Source organism: Atractosteus spatula, chromosome 12 (assembly GCF_055471065.1).
Source record: "Atractosteus spatula isolate fAtrSpa1 chromosome 12, fAtrSpa1.hap1, whole genome shotgun sequence".
NCBI lineage: Eukaryota > Metazoa > Chordata > Actinopteri > Semionotiformes > Lepisosteidae > Atractosteus > Atractosteus spatula.
In genome coordinates this window covers 6787115-6813797 of record NC_142717.1, presented here as the reverse complement: position 1 = coordinate 6813797, position 26683 = coordinate 6787115, and the positions used below count along the sequence as shown (strand labels likewise).

At 34.6% G+C, this 26683-nt stretch overlaps 1 protein-coding gene across 3 annotated transcripts in view; it reads right to left on the bottom strand.

Annotated features, from left to right (window-relative positions):
• The window catches only part of csmd3b (CUB and Sushi multiple domains 3b), a 581296-nt gene that overhangs the window by 422169 nt on the left and 132444 nt on the right, over window positions 1–26683 (bottom strand). For all 3 annotated transcript variants that reach the window (XM_088929237.1, XM_088929238.1, XM_088929240.1), the window contains exon 3: window positions 20802–20914. In XM_088929237.1, the coding sequence (XP_088785363.1) occupies window positions 20802–20914 (113 nt within the window). The remainder of the gene's footprint in view (window positions 1–20801; window positions 20915–26683) is intronic.

The following is a 26683-nucleotide window of genomic DNA, read 5'->3' as shown; positions in this document are numbered from 1 at the left end:
TAAATATGCACAGGCAGTTCACACATTCATACGTTTGTGTGGGTTTTCTCCAGGTGCTCATATTTACTCCAGCCTTTCAATGTCATGGTGAGTAGGTAATTTGGTGTCTGAAACATATACTGTATCCTGCAATCCAATGCCATCCCATTCAGGATTTTGTTCTGTTTGCGCCTAGTTCTACCAGGACAGGTTCCAGGTTGCCATGACCATTACAAAGAAAAAACAACATATTGATAGAAAAGGGCTGAATAACTAAAACATTCTAAAGGGCAAATGTGTCCAAAACATTTGTAGGCATAGGTAGTGAGAAAGTGGTTGCAGGTCATTTATAGTGCCACAAACAACATGACCAGTCAGTTTACAATGGAACTGGAAAGAGCATTTTTTATGATGTACAAGATTAAATGAATATAATTTATTTCCAAAATTTCAGACAAAGGGTCTACATTAAGTATTTGTAAATTACAATGCACGCAGCAAATCAATGACATTTTTTATTAAAACTCTAAAATGCTCAGCTAAAATGACCATTTACTGTACATCACTTTATCTGTAACAGAAATGAGACTGGTCTATAGTTTCCTGTTTAGATCTGTCCCTCTTTTTATGATGACTTAGAAGTTTTATTCTGTAATGTTTTCTTCCTTAGAGCCATGAAGCATTTCAATTTTCTCTCCAGCCAAGTTCACAATAACTTAATTGCACCAATTATCAGCTTAATATGACAACATTGCACTGGCTGAAGTGCTTGGAGATACTCACAATTTGAAGACTCTCTAGTGCAAGCACTAAAACAATCAAACAATATACAGTAAATTTACAATATGATTCTGAACATTAAAGGCAATAATTTGGAAATTCTGTAGGTATTCGCCAGTACTTGACACATTTATCATGCTGTATACAGATTACTTGCCTACAACATATACATTTCCTTATTGAAGGTATCCATGCAATTTTCTGTATTCCATGAAATATACTGTAGTTAAAAATCAATTCTATTTTAGATACTCAATTTATGGGTACTGAATACAAAAAATCTCTTTGTGTAGTTCAATGCTTCAGAGAATACCACTATTAATTTTCCATTTGCTCTCCTTTCATTGTGTTTCACTTTGTAATGTAGAAGCTAAGGAGAGCAAATTTAAGTTCATCCAAAACCAGCTTTACTTTTCTTAACCCACCCTTAAAGAGAGCAATGCCTTAAGCTCATCCCTTTCCTGGGGTTTTCCAGAACCATCTTTAACCCATTATACAATCTCTGAACCCTTTGCTTGTGGTTTGCAAGGCTCGATGATCTAACGTACCCAATGGTAAATGAAGTCAATCCACCTGACTAATCTTTACTGTTGCTCGGTCCTGTTTACTTTAACCTCCCCAGTAATATACTGTAAAACAGAAATCCCCAGGGCTATGACTTTCATCCACTGGCTGTTCCCTTGCAACCACCTCTCACAAACAAAAGACTTAGATTAGACACCTCTACATCCCTAGTCACTTGCTTGCAGACTCAGAAATTTGAAATGCAGACAGCTTTAAGTGGAATTACCCTGTTCCATAGTGTTCAACTTTCTTGATCCTAATGTCTCCTTCCAGAGTGAGTAAATAACCTTCACGATTTATAACCCTTGTTATTAATCTGCCCCTCACACAGTGGTAGGGAGAGGGGACTTTGGTTTGTTTAGTAGTATCAGTGTAAACCCTCTTATTTGTTATTCAATACTGCTTAACCAACACCAACCAACAGTTGCTTGAGCACGGCTTAACCAACTTCTTTACCTTACTAGCAGTCTGACATGGCAACATCAAGTTTACAACTACTTTTACTTCCCAATGTCTTGGTGGGTACCTAGCACCTAACCCAATGGCGCAAGGAGGTTTTCTCTCAGAGAGCTTTTATGACTTAGCATGGCAATGGATGTAATGGAGAAAGATGGCAACTTTTTCTTCAGTTTCCTCAGCTGAGACATCAAGACAACAGTATTCCTAATTCACCAAACTGGTACATGGATGTTGGAAATTCTGATCAAGGGGGAAGAGTGAGAAACTACCACCAATACCACTCACAACAGCAACCTGATTTCCTATCCCCAACTCCCGGTCCCCGCTGAAAGGAACAGCCATTAGCAACTTACTATGAGTTTTATGTAGGTCAACAAATATATAGCAAGTATATAGCATTCTGTTGTTTATTTTTAGTTATTTTTTCATCTGTTTGTTAATTCATTCTTTTGCATAACTATGTTTCAGAGGTAGTTCCTCTAAATTATCTTATTATTGAAGATTAATACTAACATTTTAAAGACCTCCAGCATTCCTGTTTTGTTTTTGGGCTTATTAGTAAGCCCAACACGTTGCAAACGTGTACTGTATGTCATGTCTTCTGGGTTCTCAACTTGATTTTGAAAACAAATAAACTTGACACATTGATATATGGTGTGCTCTGTCTATTAATTCATGCATATTTATTGTATTGCATATCAAGATATTGAAATGTTTTCCTGTGTTTCAGGGAGTAAAAGACATTGAAAACAAAATGATGCCAATGCAAATGTTTAAAAAGTGTAATAATAGAATAGGTAAGACAGGTTCAAAGATGAAGATGTTCGTAAATACGAATCCAAGATAAAGCCATTAAATGATACAACTGCTCTTAAGAATTAAACTAAACTCCAGGGATATCTGGTACTGTCAATTATTTCATGAAGTGTTCTACATAAATACAGTGGCTAGTTTGATCAAAACATCCTTCTGGAGAATCTTCCCAACTCCTACTTTTTGGAAAGCTAAAATCCCATGGTGGCTTCAGAATCTAGGTAGAGTAAGTTTTAAGTAATACACTGCAGAATACATACAAAAAAAACACTGCTCAAATCAAACAATGCTTAAAACATTCTGCTGTCAGTACCATTCTCATTATTTTTTGACTGCTTGCTCAGTGCTTTAGTTTTCAAGGACAAAGGCTGTCAGTCTCTATTTACATAATTTTCACAAAATACCTGTCTCTATAGCCATCGAAAAGATTAACAAGTAAGCCAGTCCCAGATGAGGGAGAAATTAGCAAGAAATAAATAAGGATTTGATTCCATAATTTGGAACCAAAAACTTGAATTTAGCATGATGCTTTTTTTTCTTATTCTATTGCATTCATGACACAGAACAGGCTTGTTTATGGTACTATATGCCCTGCTCTTTTTTTCATATGAGTTTTGATCTGATTTTTTTGCAACCATGAGATGAGGAGCTATTGTTGAGATTGGTAAACAAATCAGTCAGTGATTTAAACCTAAATTATTATTTTTAATACATATTGTAATTGATTATTATTTTTACTCACTGGACATGCATGATTAAAAATAATAGGTCCCCATAAACACTTTATAGCTTAACTCTAACAATACTGAGGTTATGCTGATTTGCTGTCCTTCTGTTTATGGAACATTATTCTGTTTTTGTATAATGTCTTTCATGATAAATTATTTCAATGTGCTATATAAAGCTAAAAAGAAGCAAAACATGCATAAACCAATTAATATAGCATATGATATATTAAGGTGTATATAATTTATATAATTTAAGACGTACCTGTATAAACAATTTAATATAAAAGTGTATCATGACAAGACTGTGATTTACTCAAAGTGTTATTTTACTCAAGATCCTATGTGAGCTGGGTCATCATTCTACAGTCCTGGAGCAACAGAAGAGAAAGCATGTTTTTTCAATTTATGGAACCTTGTTTTGGGAACTGAAAAAAGGTCAGAATCCAAACAGCACAATGTGTAGGTGTATAGAAATAAATTCACTGATGTAGTCAGGATCCAGATAGCTCAAGCCCTTAAAAGTGAGCAGCAATATTTTGAATTTTATTCTAAAATTCATAGACAGCTTGTGCAAAGAAGCTAAATCAGATTATACATTTTTTATTTCAGATCTGAGCAGCTGAGTTCTGAACATGCTGCTACTTGAAAAATAGCAAGCATTGCCTTGCATTACTTTGCAATAATCAAGTCTAGAAAACACACATTGGGATGATCTTTTCTACATCAGATTGATCAGTTTTATGGAGATAAGATTTCAAATGCAAAGTTTGCATCAAAGATGACACCAAGATTTCTGATCTACAGTAAGTACTTATTCTAAGACCACTACTTCACCTTCTTAAAAGTCTTCTTAAAAGACAATTTGCAGTAGATGGCAGGTTATTGGTAACCTAAAAAGAGTTGTTTCTGTACTATGCATTGATCAGAACATAGGTTGATATGGTTTATACAGCGTATTTCCCAATATTTTAGCTTATAAATTAACAACAACTACCTTAGAACCTCAGCCAAAAACTGGAGGATATTGATTGATAATAACCAAGCAGTCTGGAAGTTCTTTAATACAGATGCAGCGTAATAACTGCAAGTTTGATGGCAGAGGGAACCTTTACAGATTTTAATGAATTACTGCAACGTACATAACAATGTCACAGAGAATGCCAAAATCTGAACATAGCAAGGCAAAAGAGGGAATAGGATCTATAGTAGGTATGAGGTAGGTATCATTTTAGTGATTATTTGAGATAACTACGAAGGAGAAACTGCAAAAAACTCTGCAAGGAGAGATGTAATAAGCTTGAGGATACATACAATATTCTCAGAAATAGAATCACAAGATACAGTCCGACTCTGGATGCTGTTAATTTTAAACTGAAAAATTTGTAAATGATTGGACTCTTCTAGTGTTGTAGTCTCTTACACAACGTTTATTAATTGATTTTAAGAGATAATGAATTGTAGAAAAGGGTTCTAGAATTATTTTTCCCATCTTCAAGTAGTTTCTCAAAAATGCAGACATTTTGACAGCAACTGCATTATGATAGGATTTCTGTTATTGTTTGGGGGCAAGTAAATGAAAATACTGCCCTGTCTCTCATCTACATTCAAGTGTATGACATGGGATTTCATTAAGTGAAGTTACTTACAGTATTGTATTGAGGGCAGAGTTGTGCAAATTAAATTGTACTATTGTTTTTCAAAGCTAAACACTCTAAAGTTACACAAATAGGAAAATGTAGGATGAACTGAAATGAAAAATTCAGAATTAACAAAATTAATGTAGTGAAAATTAATGTTATTCTTATTAGGCATTTGTGTATCTACCAGAACCAATGACTAAATAATCCAAAATGCCCAGTTCAAGGATGTGCAGTTTACTAACAGATCCAGTAGCTGTCCTTCTTAATAAGTGGGAATATACGCATGCTGAGTAAAGCCAAAGCTCCACCATGTAGAGTTACAAAGATTTAGGAACATATAGTTCCCAAGTATAGTTATAGAAATGGGTGGCAGTAGCAGACATAGACATGCTGTTCTAAACTGTAGTCATATCAACTATCCCATAAATGGATGATCCAACTAACTAAGGACCACAGAACGCAATACACAAGTGGGAAGACTAGCAGTGATCCTACCCACCACTGGCTATTAACTCAGTGAAACCTATAGCAGATGATGAAAAAAATCAGGAAAAGCTCCCAGAGCAGCAACTGCAATGTCCCAGCAACCTTACAGCTTAAAGCAGGTTAAATGAAATGGAGCAGATAAAATATTAGACTACTACTTTTTTGTTCAACCCCCCAAAAAAGATGAACCAAAGTAGTAATAGCAGCAATATAAATCTAAATACTAGAACCACCTGGAGGGGAAGCATCAGCCTTGATGCACCAATGTTATTCCCTAAACAGTGGTTGGGAAGAAATTACACTCTGCAAGCAAACATATCAGTAGTTAACAAAAAACAGGTGTGTACCATTAGGGAAATCAATGAATTCCGTGACCGAATTTTGTAATCTAATTTTATCCAACAGGGAATCTTAAAATATTTGTCAACATATAAATTTGTTTGGTCAGAAATTGACAGAGTGTGACAGTTACTGTACTTCATTGTTTCAGGAGAAAGCAGACCAGCTGACAAGGAACAGACAGGCTTACTAATTTCTTCTGACAACAAATTATTGTTTAAAGGTACTGTAAGCTTTGTGTACTGAGGAATGATACAGCTGGTCACTTGTGTGACTTGTTATATATTTTTGTAATTGTAATTGTTAAATGCACAATCACCAATGTTGCATCACTACTTTATAAATAGCTTTAAAAATGGCCAGCAGCCATATCACTCTGCAACTCACAACTGGCAACCCACTGAAGCTAAGCAGGTGTGAGCCTGGTCAGTGCCTGGATGCTAGACTGCCTGGGGAAAACTAAGGTTCCTTCTGGAAGAGGTGTTAGTGGGGCCAGCAGGGGGCTCTCACCCTGCCATCCATGTGGGTCCTAATGCCCCTGTATAGTGATGGGGACACTATACAGTAAACAGGCACCGTCCTTCGGATAAGACGTAAAACCGAGGTCCTGACTCTCTGTGGTCATTAAAAATAACCAGGGCCTTTCTCGAAAAGAGTAGCGGTGTAACCCCAGTGTCCTGGACAAATTTCCTACTGGCCCTTACCAATCATGGCCTTCTAATAATCCCCATATATGAACTGGCTTCATTACTCTTTTCTCCTCCCCACTGATAGCTAATGTGTGGTGAGTGTTCTAGCACACTATGGCTGCCGTTGCATCATCCAGGTGGATGATGTGCATTGGTGGTGGTGGAGGGGAGTCCCCATTACCTGTAAAGAGTGTCCAGAAAAGCGCTATAGTATATAAGTGTAAGCAATTATTATTATTATAATAATTATTATAAAGAAAAGTTATTTATATGCCTAGTTTTATGTTATGGATTAATAGTGGCAAGTAACAATTAATATAAATAAAATTATTTTTAGAATATATATATTATAATATAACACAGTATTTAAAATAAGCATCCACTATGTAAAAAGATCTTCCAAAATTATTGGAATTGGCTATTGCACATTCCAAATGATCATTTAGGCATCTAGGGATAAACCTTATGTTGTCCATCCCACCAAAGTCTAAAAATAGTTTTAAATCATCTACACTGTGGCACAATGAGTATTAAGAGTAATACTAACATATAGAATTCTGACTTCCATGTGTCCATCTAAAACATAATACTATACAAAATAATAATTGTAACTACAATCAAAACCAACTAGTTAGAATTTTAAAAAACTAATCGATGGATGACGAATGACAAATATCCACCATACTGTATAAAAATATCTGCCAAAATTAAAGTGCCAAATCTTATTTTCTAAATGATCTTTTATGAATATGCTAACAATTACTGGATTGGGCTGTCTGCCCTCAAGATTTTAGCATAAGGATCTTGAATTAATCTACACCTTTAAATAAAAAAAGAACATATACCAGAGTAAATCTCATCTGCTGAGAACCTGGTAAAAACGGTAGAGCATATTTGCTGTACATTTTATACATTTTCATTTGAAAATTTGCCTATTAGAAGAAATGAACCATATGGTGTAGATCATTAGACACAGAACATAACTTACATTAGCAACATTATACTATGGGAAACAGTAATGTTTTAGCTTCTTTATTGCACTCTCTGCGAAATTTACCTATACTCAAATGATATTCAGTAACAAATGATGTGTCCTATGTCAACCATTGTTAAGTAACGTCACAATATCACTTTATGACATACTTGTTATCTTACATTGGATTGATTATATAATTTTTCAAGCTAATGCATCAGTTTTGCTATGCCGAGGTCAACTGATTATCCTCACAGACATATAATCTGCAATCTACCGCTTCTGAAATTGGTAGTGTCAGGGCTATATAGATTTTCGATTAAGGTATGCATTAATTTTAGTGCTTTGAATAAATGATCTTGGTTGGATGTAGCACTTATGATGAACAAGTGTAAGCAATTGTTAAAATATCCACGTTTTTCACAGCATTTAGCAGTTGTCAGCACTGTTGTGTCTGCACAGATGTGTCATTACAAAAGACTGTTTAAGTCTTACCTGTATCAGGTAGCAAAACAAAAACAGAAGTTCAAGGTCATTGTAGAGCAATCCCAACATAACATTCAGTAAATATCTTGACTTAATTCATTTGTGTTGCATCTGCTTTAAAAGATAATGGTGCATCTTCCACTCATACACAAATACAATAATTGAAATACAATAATAAAGATTTAACAGAATCTCTGCTAAAATATTTGATAAATGTTACATGTGCATATGTTAAAATAATATTTCGAGGAGAGATTAAATAAGAAATCAAGGTAAGCTTTGCTTCTCTTGACATTTCAATGTTTTTTAATACTCTAAGCACTATTGTTCCATAGAAAGGATGGCATAACTCTGAGCCACTGTGTAGAGCTCTTGGGAAATGTGTCATTCCACTGTATTAGCCTTTGTTTAAGAGGCTATATGGAATAAGAGGACATTATATAATAGACCGAAAGAACAGATTACTAAATTGAAAAGATAGACCTAATATTAAAAATGCTTGCAATGTACAGAACAAAATGTGAATACAGCAGGTCAGGCTTCTACTCTGAGCTCTCCCATGAAATAAACAAAGAAAAGGTTACCCTCAGACTAATGTTGGTAACACTTTAATTGCATATAGTCCTATATAGCATGTATAACATACAGTTATTTGTAGTAGCTACATGTCTTGTTACATTAATGGTCATGAATCTTCATGGTAAACATTTGCCAAAAGACATACTGTACAGTAACACGTACAAATGTACAGTATTCATGCTGACCCTAAACTAAACTCTAATTCAAACCATAACCCTAACACATTATATCCTCTGTAGTAATAAATGTTGTATATTATTTCAAGTATTGTTATTGTTGGGATTGATCCTTTCTACAAATAATCATAAATGCTTGTGTTTTTAGTGTGTTTAAAGCTCATCCGCAGCCAATTTTTGAAAGGGCCCTCCCAACACCATTCAACAGAAATTAAACGAAAAGCCAAATAACTCATAAAGGAGGGATGAAGCATAAGAAAACAAAACACTGTTGCTGTCCATTCGAAAATAAGGAAAAAAGTAACATGTCAACTGCATCCACACAACTGAAAATTCTATACTTTACATATATATACAGTAGTTTAGAATGACTTAAAAAATAAAAAAAACACACTTTCAATTTTCCTTCAGTAAAACATTACATTACGATACAAAATTGATTACTAAACAGAGCAATTTCACTGGAGGTGAGATTAACTATACACTCGGGTTGTATTTCCAATTTATTTTCTTCAAATTATGCTAAAAATAAAAAGATAAATGGTCCATCTTTTATAAGGCTTAGCCAAGAGTTCATGTACAGTATGTACTGTAACCTTTATATATGGATTGCTCTCTAAGCATTAAAACAATGGAATACATTTTTAATGCTTCCCTCAATTACTGTTGCAGAAAACAATACTGAAGAGTTTGTTGTTTATATTATATCACATTTCAGAGAGCGCGTCTGGGGTGTTAATGAATTTTAATTACTGCCATACAGATGTTCTCCAATTCACACTGTCTTATAGATTTCTGATCTAAAGGATGCAGCCAAACAGAAAAATAAAGCATCTAATTTCTTTTCTACTTGAAGAAAAAATGTTGTACACTGACATTTTTTTCTAAAAAGCATTTACAATTTTTTTTTTAATCGGGGAAAATAGTAATGAGGCCAACACAGAACAATATTATGATGTTCTGGAACTGAAAAGCACTGCATTACCACTGTATCTCATGACCTATCCTACAGCTCAATTAAATTTTCTTTCGCCCGTATGCTTTGCAGCTTTGTGGGATGGAAGATACTTAACAGACAGCAGATTTAAATGCGGTTGGGGTATACAGTACTGTACAGTATGTGCCAATCAATGGAGTGGAAGTGTCAATGACACTAATGTGGAGTATCAATAACATACAGTATGACTCTGTGGGTCAGTGTTTCAGGAGTGGCACATTAGACTGGAAACTTAAAACAAGGTGGATGTACAACCAAAGGTAAATGATTATTCCAAAATTTGATATTTTTCAAGAACCTCCAAAAAGCATGCATATGCTACTACATTTTTTATTAAATACACAAAGTGAATTAGAAAGTAAAATACAGCACAGTACAATACAGCATAATAAAAGAAAAGATTAAAAAACATAAAGCATACAGCAGTAGATGCAATATATTGTACAGTGTATATATACACATGTAATACATATTACAAACTAGACAAATTTCATTTATACACAGCAGTTCTTTTGCATCAGTAATTTTAAGCTTTAGATATTCAGTCATTTTAATGAATCAAGCACAATTTGGCATTGATCTACAAAATGGGCCACAGTCTAATGGATTATTGAACTGGAAGTCAAAGAAAGCATTGATTTCAAAACAAAGGAGTCACTTCTGAAACACACACCAAAACTAAGAATCCCATATCTTAGCAAAGGAGAAACTTGGTTTAAGTCAAACATTGGTTTTGCACCCTTTCAACCTAACATAGTAAGGCATTCATTAATTTTAGTTGCAAAACCTACTGTATGCAAAATTCTTTTTTTCTCTTAAAGAATGAAGCACGTTCCTGCAACAGTCACTTCCTTACATTACTTCTTGACATTACTACTTGAGTATGTGATCTTTCTTATGTTCTTATGTTCTAATTGTGACCATTTCAAACGAACGAAAGGAATAATTGAAGTGAGTTGTGCAAACACTTGCATGACCACAATAAGCACTAAGTGCTTAAGTGCAGATTTTTTTATAAAAAGGCTTTAATCATATGGCAAAAGATTGGGAAGTGATAACATACTGTACACATTAAATATCAAAACAGGGATCTGGTTTCATAAAACAACTAATTGGTATAACAAGTAGCCAAGGAATGCACCTACAGTATATTTGCCCTACAGCATTTCTTTATGAGTTACTAATACAACTTCAGCAATCATGTTTTCTTCATATTTGTGTAGCAAAAAAGCTGTAATTTTCTTATTGTGAAGGCTAGAAAATACTGAAATGTACACTTACATTTTCAATATCCTGTAAAAAGCACCATTAAGGTGATCAATTTACCACTGTGAACGGATCAAAGAATAATTGCAGGCAGCTGTTGCTGTGAAGTTATCATACTGTATTTGGTACCTTTCTTTTTAGATTGTGTCATAAACTGAACATGGATCCATACTAAGATATATACTAGTACCCAACAGATAAACACCAACAATTTCATATTATCCACAATAAGTATTATGGGAATATGAAAGAAACGGTCTAACTAGGTAGCTACAGCTGATTTATTTCAACAAACACAAAGATCAGATTCTTTGGATCAATTAGCAACTAAAATGTCAAACTGTTCTTGATGGACTAGATGAACTTAAGCACCCCAAAATCTAAGCAATGTTGTGCTGATATGCCCAGATCAATTACATGAAATCACTGCCGTCTTAATAAGCAGAAGGTATTGGTTCTGTGTTTCTCTCTCTTGATTTTCACCAGACGTGGTATACAGTATAACATGATAAATCACCTTGTCACCTGTGCCAAATCAGTATTTTCATTAATTTTTAATTTCTATTAATATACTTAAACACCCAGGTATTTTCAAATATTTAATTAATTTTATAGACCTCTGCTTTAAAATGCCATTTTATGTGAGAACACAAACTGTAAACTCAAAACATAAATTAACTGTTTTCTGTTCCTTTGCGCAGAAACTATGTGTCATACCATACACTGTTATGCTGTTCGTTTTGCTATGAAAGATCTGCACGAAGAGAACCTTGGAGGTGCAAAACATTTGTAGTCAGTCACAGAACAAGAACATTATTTGTCATATGATGATCATTTGAGCTTTTATTAAGAAATATGGTTGGACAGACTTCCACAGCATTGTCTATTTGTCCTCCAAAATAAGGTTTTGGCTGTCACCTTGCTACTGATTTTGACATTCAGAGGCTGAACAGAAACAAGAATTATAAGCAACCTGTTCAGTCATTATAAGTGATTATATATCATATTTCTCTTACTGAAATACCTAACTCATGTTTTGGTCAATGATGACTAGCCATCTAGGCTTAAGGTTGTGATGAGGGTTTTCTGAGTAAAGGCGGTATTTGGTTTTCACCATTCAAAACCTTTCTCATTGTGGCAAAAAGATTAAATTTTTAATTTGTCGACAGCACATTCTTTCTGGTTTTTTGAGAGGACGATGGTTTCTACCAGGTCATACCTGGTTTCTTTTTCCCCCATCTAAAGCATTCAGTCCTTAGGGAGATCTTGGCAGAAAAACTGGTCTGGGATGGATTCATCATGTTGTATTATATTTTTTTAATTTGTAGACCTTATGACAGTGGATACCTAAAATATTAGAAATTGATTTTTTACCCTCTCCAGATTGATAACCATCAATTACTCTTTTGATCATGCCATAACTCTAACCTGTACTAACCGTTACACTTCACTTTGGTGAAGACCAGACTCACAAAGTTTCTAACCTACTGCATACATGTATAAGACAAGATTGCCAAAACTCAACTCTTACTTACACCATTGCATCTCAAAAAGCACAGAATTGGTAAATATAAACCTGGTTTCAATTAAACAATGGTATAATGAAAAGAAATTATAATTCCCATAATTATATTGCAGGGCTACATACAATATATAATCAATTTTAATGATCATTTTAAGTGTCCATTGATCCAATCCTAGAAGAAGGCCTTTACATGATTCTATTACAAACACCTGGCTTTAGCTATCCTTATTCGGCTTGGTTCTGGAAAAGTATTGATTTTTCTCTTGTCATTTTCCAGGAGGTCTTTCTCTTGATCCCTTTTTGCCTGTTAAGCAATAAATCCATTGTAATATTTCCTTGGCCCACTGATATTGCATTTTTTGTGCTATTTGTTAAGCTTATTTCCATCTGCATTTCCTCGGTCTCACAATTGTGTCATGCACTGTATTCGTTTCTTTTTCTGTCTTTCCTGGTTTTAATTATATACAGTATACTGTATGGCTATTTGGGTTGCCTGATACAGACATACAGTATATGGGGCAAAAAGGCATTTTTTAAAGTGAACCAAAAAGCTTTGTACATTGTCCTGTTATTGTATGTTTTCCAAAAGCTCTGAAAATAGTCTCCTGTCAGGGTTACATTAAAATTATAGTTACTGATAAAGGATTACAATTGGTATTTCTTATTTTTTTCTAGTTCTTAATTAGCCATAATCAGGTAAAGTACATCATCAGAATTCTATTCTTTCTCCATTCAAGATTTGGGTTCAAATCCTATGACTGTACAACAGCACTTACCCTTACTCTTGAGAATAAGAGGTTTTGTTTTTCAGCAGGCAAGAATCTTTTCTTTACATGAGCATCTTTTTTTTTCACATCAATGCAACCTCTTAGGATAAAAAAGGAACATACTGTACAATATGGCAATATGAATATCAAACAAATTGAAATCAGAGGTCTTATCACTTTATTTCTGCAAAACCAAGGGGCAACATTTTGTAGTATTCTTGGTGAACCATGTATCCTCTAATGCTTGTTTTATAGTAAAGTAAAACCAGAATTATTCTTTCTTTGTGCATGACTATGCCACCTAGCAATTATAGAGAGTTCAAGGCCACTTTTTTTCCTTGGTGTTCATCTCCCAGAATCAACTGTGCATGCACAGATCAGCAACTAACAATGGTATGGCTAAAGTGCCCTTTTTATTTTCAAATGGTTAACAACAGTTAACACTGTCCACTCAACGCTGAGGGCACATTATAAAAAAAAAACACAACTCTAAAAGAAAAACATTCTAGACTGGTCACAGGCACTCCATTGGACTCCATTTACCCAACAAATGTCCCAAAATAATGCAGTACTGCAGTTCTGTCCTGCAGTTCCTTAGGTGGTTCTTAAACATCTTTGGTCCTGGCCATCCCATAAAATGTGGTTCCCTACCACTCCAGCCCCTACCTTGCTTTCTCCAAGTCCAATGTCAGGTACAGCAGGGAGGGAGGAAGATGATCCTCGAGCCTTCCTCAGCTGCTCCCTGTAGAGTTCCTGGTGTCAGCATCCCCTCCTTCCTTCTTTCAAATGAACCCAGCTCAGTCTTGACTGAGACTTTTTAAGCCTTCTTAATAAAGGCTCATGACTCTTCTCCAGGAGTTGGAAGCATCCTTGCAAAGCTTTCTGTGGGTAGAGCCAAGTACCCAGGGGTCCTTCAGGAAATGACTATACACAGATAGCCTGTTGTAATGATGTATTGTTCTACTGCATCCTATTCTTAAACCTTCTTTCAAGCACAGGTCTAGTTAAACCTGTTTGCACCCCACACATTACCACAGAGTGATGTGGTAATTGCCCAATGCTTATGTAAGAGGGTCTTTAATCAGGGCAGAAAACACACATGATAAGGCAAGAGACTGCACCAAGACCAAGGTGTTGCTGGCTCATCAATGTAATTTAACATCAATACAGCCCTCGACACCTGGTGCCTTAACACCCACATTTTTCATTCTGTGACACTTGTACTTTGCATATAAATACAAATGTTATCCCATCTATTACTTTGTTTTCAATATAATACTGTAGCATGTGAAATAAACATATTTCTTAGCATGAGAGCAAAGTGGTTGATTTTTTATGTACTGTAAATACACAAATAAGATGCATTAGTTTAATCTAATCTATCAACCAAGATCCATGGATAACTGCTAACAGCTCTTAATTGATAGGTGTGTGCCCAAGAAATGTTGCATAAAGCAAGAAAGGATTGCTTTCTTTGTAGCAATGCATTTGTATAGGAAATACCAAATGAGACTGGTACCACTTGTATACTGTGCATGATAAAATAAGCTTGCTGTTGCAGTAAGAATATAAGAAAAGTTACAAACAAAAGGAAGCCTATTTATGCAGATTGGTATTTAGTAACTAATTGATCCAAGCCTCTCATCTAGGTTTTTCTTGAATGAAGCCAAACTTCAACAGCATGACTGGGTAGTTTGTTCTATACTCCCAAAACCTTTATGTAATCTAGTTTGTGTTTCACTGTTCATTCTGAAGAAGTCAACTGGTTTTATTTTATCAATACCCTTGTAGATTTTAAAAAAATACCTCTATCATGTCCTATCACAATCTTCTTTGTTCAATCCTAAAAGGTTTAGCTCCTTTAATCTGTCAATGTAGGTTATTTTCAAGTCCCATTTGCTCTTCTTTTGACTGATTTCTGGATAGAAATCTAGTTTCTATAATGTGGTGCCCAAAATTGTACACTATATCTTAAATGTACCTTGATGATAGTAGGATGTGACTATCAAACTCAAGTCAAATTAACAAATCTCCTTACACAGGCCTAATAATCTACAGAAAACAGTGAAACACACACTTTCATGCTGAAATATCCCAGAGTTTCCCAGCAAAAACAAACAAAAAACTACAAACGAATCTAGTCTGCCTGGAGACACTATTTAGTGTCTATTGTATGTATGACCTCTTTCCTGTAACATTCAGAAAGACACCTTGATCTTTAACAGGTTCAGTTCAGTGTTTATCTAGCCTTATCCTGATCTTAGGCAAGGCAATTTCTGACAAGGGCATTGGAGTATGTTTCTGAATTGACATACTGAAGGTACAGTGCAGCATTACCGAGGCTTGAAGGTAGCCTTTTTCAGGGATTTGAGTTAAATAAGATAAGATCACTTTATTGGTCATCTACAATTTCTTGTATTAGGAATTTGTCTTTTCGCATACCCCAACTTGCTCTCCATGAGACACACAGAAGCGGAGAGAAGCTTCGGGTCAGAGCACAGGGTCAGCCATTTATACGGCGCCCCTGGAGCAGTTGGGGTTATGAACTGGCAACCTTCCAGCCACAGGCGCAGATCCCTAACCACAGAGCCACCACACTGCCCAGTGACCAAACAGGTTAGAAATTATCTACCCCAGTAAATGCAAAATAATTTCTAGCTGGGAAAAAAGACAAAGCATGGTATTAATTATCATATTGCTTCTGTTTTATAAGTGCCACTTTGCATATATACAGTACCCTCACTATTAGAACTCTTAGAAAGCAAAACAGACATCAGAGAAACAATAGCAACAAAAAACAACATTGATTCCAGCTGTAAATTGTCAGTGAGCAATCAATAAAATTAAACAACTCTTATTATATTTCTAAACACACCATACATATTAAGAAAGGAACAATGAATTCTTGCCAAAATAAAATAGCTTATATTTATAATTGCAATCTCTAAAAAAAACAACAAGTCAATTTATGCTTTTTTTAAACCAGAATAGATCTGCTCACAAGCTGGTCATGCCAACAGATTGAAGCTGTGGATTTGTAGTAGCATCTTAGTATCAGCAATGGATTTCCAGCTTTGCTGCACAAAGAATATGCAAAACATGTTTTTGTTTTATTTATTGAATTCAGGAGTAGCTTACCATGAAGGTTTTACTTGAGTTTAATGAACTGCAGAGTGCCATAAGAAAATACTGATTTTATATCAATATTTAGTCTAGCTAAACTGCCCCCATGCCCATACCCCTCCCAAAATAGTGTTATCATCTGCTCATAGCAAAGAGGATGGTTGCCTGATATAAAAACTCTGAACTGATAAGAGCTAGAGTATGCTTGGAGCACTCTGCTCGCATACTTATTGTTTCTCTGTTCACCCACATGTGACAGAGGATATGAACTGCACTGTAACTGTGCATCAGACCAAATCAAGGGAAATTCAACACTTTGATGGTGACAATATACACACAGTAAGCATGAACAAGACTGGGACAGCAGCCTTGTTGTTGTTTTTTTTCTGCACAACAGATCTCTTGTCCGAAGTGAAGAATTTTTATTTGTTGCTCAATGAGTCGTTTTTTAAAACTACCAGTGAATTGAAGCTAGAACAAGAAGCAAAGTGCCTATACGAGTACATTTCTTCTGAAACAGACAAATCTGGGGTTTAATGAAAAATGACAGTTTTACGTCTGTAATATGGAAACTTCAGACTTTCACTGGTAGTTGTACACTGCTGGGATTCATTAAAGGGATATTCTCTGACCGATTGTAGTCAGGCTCATTAGACTGCATTATAAATGAAAAGAAGAGGAGGTTAAAGAATTCATTTTCGGAATCTATGGCAACCGATGTTATAACCCCGCCATCCAATGAATTTTCAAAGGCACTGGAACTACTGTACCTTATCACTCAGAGGCTAATGAACAGAAAGCACCAAGTTCCCAAAAAATGTTTGTCATTATATAAACAATGTGCAATAATGTTTTGGAAACATCTGTTTATAAAATAAATAATTGACAAAACAATCCTGGATTTAATAAACCCAGAGGGAATACACATAGAACCAAAATACACATACTATACAACATTTTTTTGGTAATTTCACCTATTAATTGGATTCATGCTTTCGGTCATCTTTAGACTCATTACTTAGAAATTACGTATAAAAAGTGAAGAGCATTACACAGAGAATACCTAAATACTTACTCAGACATAGATATGACAGCAAAAGTGACGTATGAGAATACAAAATAGAAAAGGCACAGAGAAAAAAGGTAGCTTGGCACAGCTTTAATGCAATGTGGTCATAAGAATATGGTTTTCACACTTGAATGGTTTCCATGGGACTTTCAAGTAGTCAATGACATCAATGAAACTGCTAGAGGGATATTATAGGTTTCACTTTATTTCCACAAGGTGCTGCTGTGTACACATATACACAGCCAGCTCATGCGAAGTGATGCAGATTCCAGAAGCAAAGTGTGAACATGCTGAATGTTTGTTTAATACCAGTCATTAGTGAACATCATTCTTCATTGTATTAGAGGTATCCTGGGAGTAAATGCAGTCCTGAAATAGCATTTAGTGTGGTAAGACCCCTAATGTTCCTTGCTGGATAAATGGTTAGTACAGTGTGTGTATACAGTATGTTAAAAAAAATGGGAAAACCAAAACTAGTTAAGCATAAAAATCCATATATTGAATTAACACAATAATTTATAGATTTATAGCGATTTATAGAGACATTTATAGATTGCTTGATCTATATGTAAAGTACTGTACCAGGATATCTGAAAAAAAATTATGCATGGTACTTTAAATTAGAAATAAATTTAATGTCAGAAAAATGGTGAAGAGCACATTAAGACAGCTGTTGTAAATTATTAACAAATTATTAAAAATAAATCCCAGAAGCTGGTACAAGGTTCTCTCATGGGTGCAGTTATTGACTTACAGTTATAGAACATGTGTACCACAGGTTTGAGCCTGGGTCCATCACTAGCTGAATGTGACCAGTATTCCCAAACCAATTCTGAGGATTAGAGATTCTTATTTAAAAGAATCTCAGTAGCAGAAGACAACAGCTAGAATACATCAAGTAGATGAGTGACTCATCCATTAAAAAACAAAATGGTTCATAGGTATTTACAGAAATATGCTGAGCTAATTCCCTTTAATTATCAAAATTAATAGATATTATACTAAAATATTAACCATATTGGGTGATGCAATACCCTATCATGTTCAGCCAGGTACTGGGAACCAAGGAGTAAACCCTCAGTGACAATCTTCTTAGGAGGAAGGATATTAAAACAACTGGCATAAACTCACATGAACAAGAGCGGGAACATGCAAACTCTATGACTGAAACTGGAGTCCAGCTTACGTCCCTGGATTTGTGAGGAAGTAGTGCTGACCATAACATATCACCACACTGCATTCATTCATCCACGCATCCATCCATTTTATAACCACTTCATGCAATTCAGGGACGCAGAGGAGCCGGAGCCTATCCCGGCAAGCACCAAACATTAGGCGGGATACACCCTGGATAGGACACCAGTCCATTGCAGGGCAGACACTGTCAGGAATCCAACTGGTAGAATAGGAGGATCGTTATGCAGAACTGTGAATCACGCAGAATGTAGAGTAGTACAGGGACAATCCAAAAGACGTAATCCTGGGGCTTGGTCAATAAGGGAGGCAATGAGTTCGGTAACAAAGGAAATCCAAAAGACAATCCAAAAATGAAATCCAAAAGGCGTAGTCAAAAAGGCAGGAGCAAAGATTTGTTACCAGGAGATCAGTCAAAAAGGCTAAGAATCGCACACAAGAGAATACTACAGGAGGCTTCTCAATAGTGACCAAGGGTTGGTGTGTGAGGGAGCTTTAAATACTGAAGGTAAAGGGATGTGGTTGGATAACTGGTCCGGGAGTGAGAATTTGTGGAATCTGGTGCCTGTGGGAATGTGACGTGTTCAATTAGGAATGGGATTGTGAAATAATGGGTTTGGGAATGCAACGGTGTTTGCGAGGGAGAGTGTGGGACGTGACACACACACAGAACATACAAACTCCATGCAGACAGCAAACTAGGAATTGAATCCCAGTGCTGTGAGAGAACAATGCTAGCCTCAACAGCATTGTGCCGCCCTACCACACAGTTAATTACTATACTGTTGCTACAATTCTCATTAGTACTGGTACTCCTTTTGCAATGAGCACTATTGCTACCAACAGCAATAATAATATTTTGTGTATATACTACATACCTCAATATTAAGATATATAAAATCTGTGATAAGCAGAAAACAGATGTACTTTTTTCATACATCTGTTCTATGAATATTAATACTCAATATTAAATAACCAAATTTGCACACATAATATTTACTTCATTAAATAACATTAATGTGTTTTTTGGAGTTCTTAGACAGACATCAGAAATAATGGCATGGTGGGTAAAGATTTAATGCTAGTCAAGCAGGTCAGTATTCTAGGCATCCCCTGTGCATAATTGCATGCAAATAAAAATAAATTAACAGCTTGATTGTAAAGCTAAACTAATGCCCTTTTCTCTACCATCTGCCACATGATTAATTATGCACTTCTGAAAGCAGCATTCACAGTATGTATACCTTTTACTTGATTCAGATTAATTTCTTTACAAACAGGGCCTGTAACTTTGGAGAAATACCAGCACAGTCCTCAACAGAGCACTTAAGCTTCTACTAAAAAAAATAGTAAAAACTGAGAAGCATTACAAATACAATAAATGTCTTTAAGTAATACTTAATAATACCTTAAGGAGTAAATGTCTTTTACAGAAAAGTGATATCAATGCAAGTGCCTTGAACATTAAAAACAGAAAAAAATCAGTGTAATACTTATAACATTAGTGGAATTAACAATAACAAAGGACATTTATCATTGCAATTTGCTTCTTTTTGAAAACGAACCTCACAATTACTTCACTTTGCATTTTGCACTACACATTTACACATACTGTGCCACACTGTACCATTACAGAAGTTAAAAATAAATAATTTAAGAACACATTAAAGAAATTATGACATCTGTGGATTTGTTATGCTCTTCCATTTTTGTATACTTAATTTCAAACCCTTCTGTCTGATAAATGTTCTTGTGAACATCTTTTTTTTTAACATAAAAGGATATCTATCTGTTTCCTTATGACATTATGACATTGCCTTAGCTTGTAATTATATCAAAGCTTGATTGACACTGATCAAAAAGCGGCTTTATAATTTATTAGCAGGAATTGGGAGTGGTTGTTCATTTATGAACTGCTGTAATAAATGTATGTTCACAATCAGAGTGCATGTAGAAGATGTAATTTGACTGCTTCATCTTCTGGATTTGTGCATGTGAATGAAAGAAGTACTGTATAAGGTGATGAAATGCACTGATGAGAAAATGAGATACTATATACAGTACATTTAAACAAAACAAAATAACCAGTACATCAACATTGGTTTAAAAAACTCAACAGTAATATGAAATACCTATGATTAATTAATTTATGACAAGAACATCTCTTACCTTCATAATAGATTTTAAATCCATGAGCACTCACTGCAAAATCACTAGTAAGACGCAACGAAAACACAGATCCAGTACTTGTAACAGGAGGTGGGATCTGGAAACCTGTTAGCCTGTAGAAAGAGACATAATGATTATCATTTTATTTTAAACAAATCAAAATCCTTTTTTGGTTATCACCTGTAATATACAACACAGGAAGCCAATTGAATAATATTTACATTTTGTTATTTTGAGGGACAAAACTGTTTATTAAAAATTGGAAGCATTACACGTGCAAATAAACACTAAAAAGTATAACTAGAGCATTGACTACATTGATGTATTAACTTTATATATATATAACTGACAACCCCTCAAAAGAACAGAGCTATGCTTGGAATAAAACAACCTGCTAGGCTCTAGTAAACCATATTAGGATAAGTTTGGATCTGCAAGAAAATTGTGTCAAAATATCTGTGCTATTCCAGAAGAGTACAGGTACTCTGCTTTCAAACAAAAAAATGTATGACTTGTCTGAGATGGCTTTCTAGTCCAGATATCTGCAAAAAAAGCCCTTTTTACACCTAGTTTTTTCAACTCATCTTTAATGACACCAGTAAAGGAAAGTGATACGAACAAGGACAATGAGCATTTTTTTTCAGAAGTCTTTATTGCTACGTTTCATGAACCTTAAGAATACTTCTTGTGCTTGTTGCCATTTTGGATGGGGTGAGAACTGCCAGATATTTTCCTATCTGCCATAGATATTTTATAATTATATTCAAACACCATATGAAGAAGATGTACCCCTCTAGATTAGTTTTTTTTGTCTTCTCTTGCAAGTTAAATATCTACAAACTTGAGTTTATCATTTCCTGGGGAGAAAGTTCACCATCCTTACCGACCATGAAACAGTCATATGGACGTGTCTAAAACAGGAGAAAAATGCCACAGTGAATCACAGTTCTTAGCACGCCCAGTCATACTGCTTCACCACAGAGCACTGAGTTTGGATGATACAAAGAAATACCGTTGGTCTCTCCTATGCACAGTCTTGTTTTTTTTTAACTAACCCAGGGGGCAGGTACTGGCAATTAAGGGAGACAAAAGGATAGAAAAGAGAAAACTGGGAACTACAAGTTACAGTGTTTGATCTACCACAGAACAGTCTATCATGGAGCTAAAGAATTTAAAACCCAAACATACATATACATTTTAGACAACTATTGTTGTGTGGGGGAGAACTTGAAATGGATTTTTGACCCTAAAGAAGCTTTTGATACTAGTAATCCCTCTGATTAATGCTTGCTTGATTTTATGCATGGTTGTAAACGGCATATGGTGAGCCATTTCATATGGAATCAACCAAAAAAAATGGCTATGAGAAAAATAGGAGAGAAAAGGCTAGACTGTGATATTCAATTTTTTTTTACATCCCTGTTAATAACGTTTAAAACTGTATTATCATCTCCCTTCTATGTTTATCAGTGATGAGGATATGGATGTCTTACAGTCGTGTGGGGTACCCAAATTGAGTCAAATTTGACCACCTCTGTCTCTTGAATGGTTGGTCATTCAGCTTTAGGAATCACGCTCTAACCTTTTGTCCCATGGAAAACCATTTATTGAAATTTTCACTAAAAATAAAAGGGGTAAGGTGAACACGTAATTCATATGGAAACATTGGAGCCAACTGAAATCAATCAAGATGGAATTACCCTGGTTTCAGAAAGAAAACGAAATAAACAAGAACTCTAAAAAATAGGCTTTTGCTTTGGATTGTAAGCCTTAGCTGTATTTATGGAGAATGGAGAACTCCATTTACTTGGAGCTTGGAGCTTACACTCTTTTAAATGCACCCCAACACACAACCTTTTCCTAATGCATCACATACTGTAAGTAACTTTCATGTCTCTTGAGTAAGATGAAAGAGCTTGTGTCCCATGTTTGTCCTGGACTTTTCAAATACAATACAGGTTGTCTCACTCGTATCTTTCAATAAGCAATAAATCTAATTTCTGTATCACTTTAAGGGAAATTCAGATCCTTACAGTATATAGTTGATACTGTAGTTCTAAATCGTCTATGCTCTTGTCTTAACTGATGTCACAGAAGATCCAGAAAAACACCTTGGAACATAACAATAGCAAAATAAAACAAAACTTTGCCTCAAACAAAGCATTCACAGAATGTTGAAATATCTTAATATACTTGTAATAAAAACCTATGAAATGAATTTACAGTACATATTGTCTTCTCAGAATAACACTTTTTTTAATTAAACTTCCACACTTGTCTTATTTTTAAGGACTTCAGAAGTGATCATCTTAACTTGATGTACACCATATATAATTGCTTAAACATTATGATCAAAATATTTACTTGTATCCTTTTCTTCCACTCGGATTTACATATAAAATATATATTTACAGAATATGCATTGCACAGGTACACATTCAGGGTTTACATTTGTGATGATTCTGAAACAGAACTGCAGAATTGTTTATAAGCTTTTTTTTCAGAAAACTTGGCTATTCTTAACATTTCAAGATGAGATCATGACTATCATGAATATTTCAATTATCATACATAGAGTGATTGCCTGTATAAGAATCATTTTTTTTTCCTGTGATGGTAAAACTTTGGAGTTTGTGTATATAATGCAATACATAGTAACCACTCACAAAAATAATTATGGAATCTGAAAAAAATGAATTTTTACTTAATGAACTTTTGGTTTTGTTTTGTAATAAGCATGGGCTCACTTAGTGTATTACCAGTTACCTCATAATTATCTGTATAAAACAGGAAATTAGTTGCATCTGTAGAACAGAAAAGGCATGCCGACTCATTTAACAGTCTTAATGAGATTTCTTTGACTCTCTCAAACAAATCCAATACTCTAGGACACCTACCATGAGCACATCACAGAAATCCAAAGGATGGCAATCGAGGAAAAAGTGCCCGGCAGTGTTAACTGATTTTTTTTCATCTTGAAATTCCATTAACAAACAGAATTAGCATTTAAATCTAGTAAAAAAAACAAATATCAAACAACGAAAAAACTAAAGGTCATTCCTGTATTTCATGAAGCATGGAGGATGTTCTATTTTCATTTTAATTCAGTTTCCAGTTTAAGCTCAATGTTTTGCTTAAGGGTCTAAGACACAATCTATGTCAGACTGATGCTATCAATATTTTCTCAGCATTCACTTTTTTTTCTCATTAACAGCATCTATTCGTTTTCAACACAAGCCAATTTGTGACCAATTTCCCTTTATTAATTACTTGTCTCACTCATCTCAGCAGGTTTACAGAGTGCCATGTAACAATGAACTGACAAATCCATTAGTCTTGGTTCTGAAATATTTTTATTGTTGGATGTATCTTCCTGTATCTATTTTTGACCGTTTCAGTATTGGTGTCAGTTTAAAAATATGGAACGTAAGGTAAAGGCATTTGCTTTAATACAAAAGTACAGTAAGTGACTGCTAACTGTGCATGGGAACCAGCTTCTATTTGATTACAATTGATCAGCCTTTTCATTAAAAATATTTTTTTCATACTGTTGGATGGATTAGCAGAATCATATACAGTATCATCAAAAAGTAATTCATAATATTTTAAATACATTCCATTTGGTTAGGTCAATTTTAATTGAAAACTGTTCTTCCTGCAAATTCACCCATACAAATATTTGATTTTACTCTTTCTGGAGCACTCTCAGTTTCCACTGATAGAAATAAGATACATTACTTGGCAGTTTGACCTATTTTCAAACTCTACATCCCAGTAAGAACTGTTCTAGTAAAGTGGAAAAGCAATTTAATTTTAAGAATTTTCTCTGTCTATACTAATAGACAGTTACTGCTGCAGGTACAATATATGTCATAAATGTTCTAATAAAACAAAAGAAAGCTTATGATTTTAAGTATTTTCACAATTCCCTTGCCACTGTTAGTTTGCTAACTATTTCCTTGCAAATACTGTACATAGGTAAAAAATAAATAGGTTATACCTAGATTCCTGATAGATCAGAAAGAACAATGGAACTAGAATGGATCCCTGTGGCACACCTACTGTATATTAAACCATTTATAATAACACAGAATTGTTTTGTGTGTATTGATTATTACTGATGTTGTTTCTTGTTTGAGAAATTCCTGTAAGCAAAACAATACCTCTTCTTTCTAAATTTATGTAATTTTTAAACTGCTTTTTAAAATTTAGATATACTTTGCCTTAATTCTACCCATATGTAATGTAGTTTCCTATGTTGGTTGTGCCCCCTTTTCTGATACATTATAAATTTATTTGAGTTTATTTAGTGTTAGGTTATCTTCCTTAGAGCCATGGGGCATTTCAATTTTCATTCTAGCCAAGCTCTCAATTACTTAACTGAACAAATTACTGACTTATTTTGCTAACATTAATACGGTTTTAGTCACTGACTGAGGTCATTGGAGATACTGAAAATACCTGAAGATTATATAGCAGGTTTTAGCAAGATTAAACCTCTACATACCGTACATTAAGGGTCATTTGTGGACATGGTGTTGCTTTCATCAACATTTTACACACTTCACACAGTGCATACAGATTACATGACAGTTAAAAACTCTCATGGCATAATTAATCAGAATATTATGGCGTTGCTTGAGTACTGTATGCTGTGAACTGTTTTCAAACCACAGAATGATAGAAACGGGAAATGTGGTATATATATTTCCTACATCCCTATCTTTACATCCTTGTTGGACCTCCTTCTATGATGCATAGAAATGCCACACTAACAACTGTATATTGACCATTATACAAACTTTATGAAAATGAAACACTAAAAGTATCTTCAGTTCAGATCTCGATTCAGAACATGTCGTATACAAACGGTGAATGGAATGAAATGTGCCCCTTTTTTTCTGAAAGTTAATTTTGAAAAAAAGATATATACTCATGCAAAAAGTTTCTTAAAGCTACTGTAGAAGCCAGTGCTTACTGATTCTGCCTCGGCTTCACGTGAATGCCCTTAACCATAGACTTGGCACACTGTTAATTTACATAAACTTTTGAGATACTGTATGGTGAAGATTTGTCTGTTGAGGTTAAACAAGCAATATACAGTATTAAGCCACGAAACAGAAGTATGAAGATTCATTGGATAAACCTCTAATTTACTTAAATTATCAATATCCTAAAATTGCCTTGTCTGAAGGCTGCGCTTTTCTTGATCTCTCCTAAAATAAGTTGACAAAGAGAAGTATGATTTGCAGCAATCCTACAAAATCATTATTCTGAATGTGCTAAACCATTGTGAGTCAGCAATGAATCTGAAACCTCTAGACATCTACGTTTCTCAGTACAGCAAACCTCACTTTCATATCATCTGTACCTATTGACAGTTTTGTTTTGTATCAGAAGTTTGTACCAATCAACAGTTATACTTCTTTATTGTATTTTCTATAGAAGGACAACACCACTCATGGACAATACCATTCATAGCCTGTTTATACTGTCCAGAAAATTTGTAGCATAAGGATGAAATGCTGTACCTATTCTGTACTCTGTCACAAAACTGCTACATGGTCATAGAAGCATTAGTCACTTCTACCTCAAGTCATTTTGAAATTAGGAACTTCAAAAGAAATTAGGCAACTGGCCTTTTTGGCAGAGCCTTTTAAATATGCCTTAATTTGGTCAACTGTTACCAAAAGGTGTTGTAACATCATAACTTAAACTTATATTATAGCATACATTAACTATATAATATATTATATTATATATTATAATATATATTCTTATATTGTATATATATTAACTTATATAATATAAAAAACTAAAATGTATTAAAATAAAAACTACTAATAAGCATAATACTTATTAGAGTCCTGCCATATTTAAAT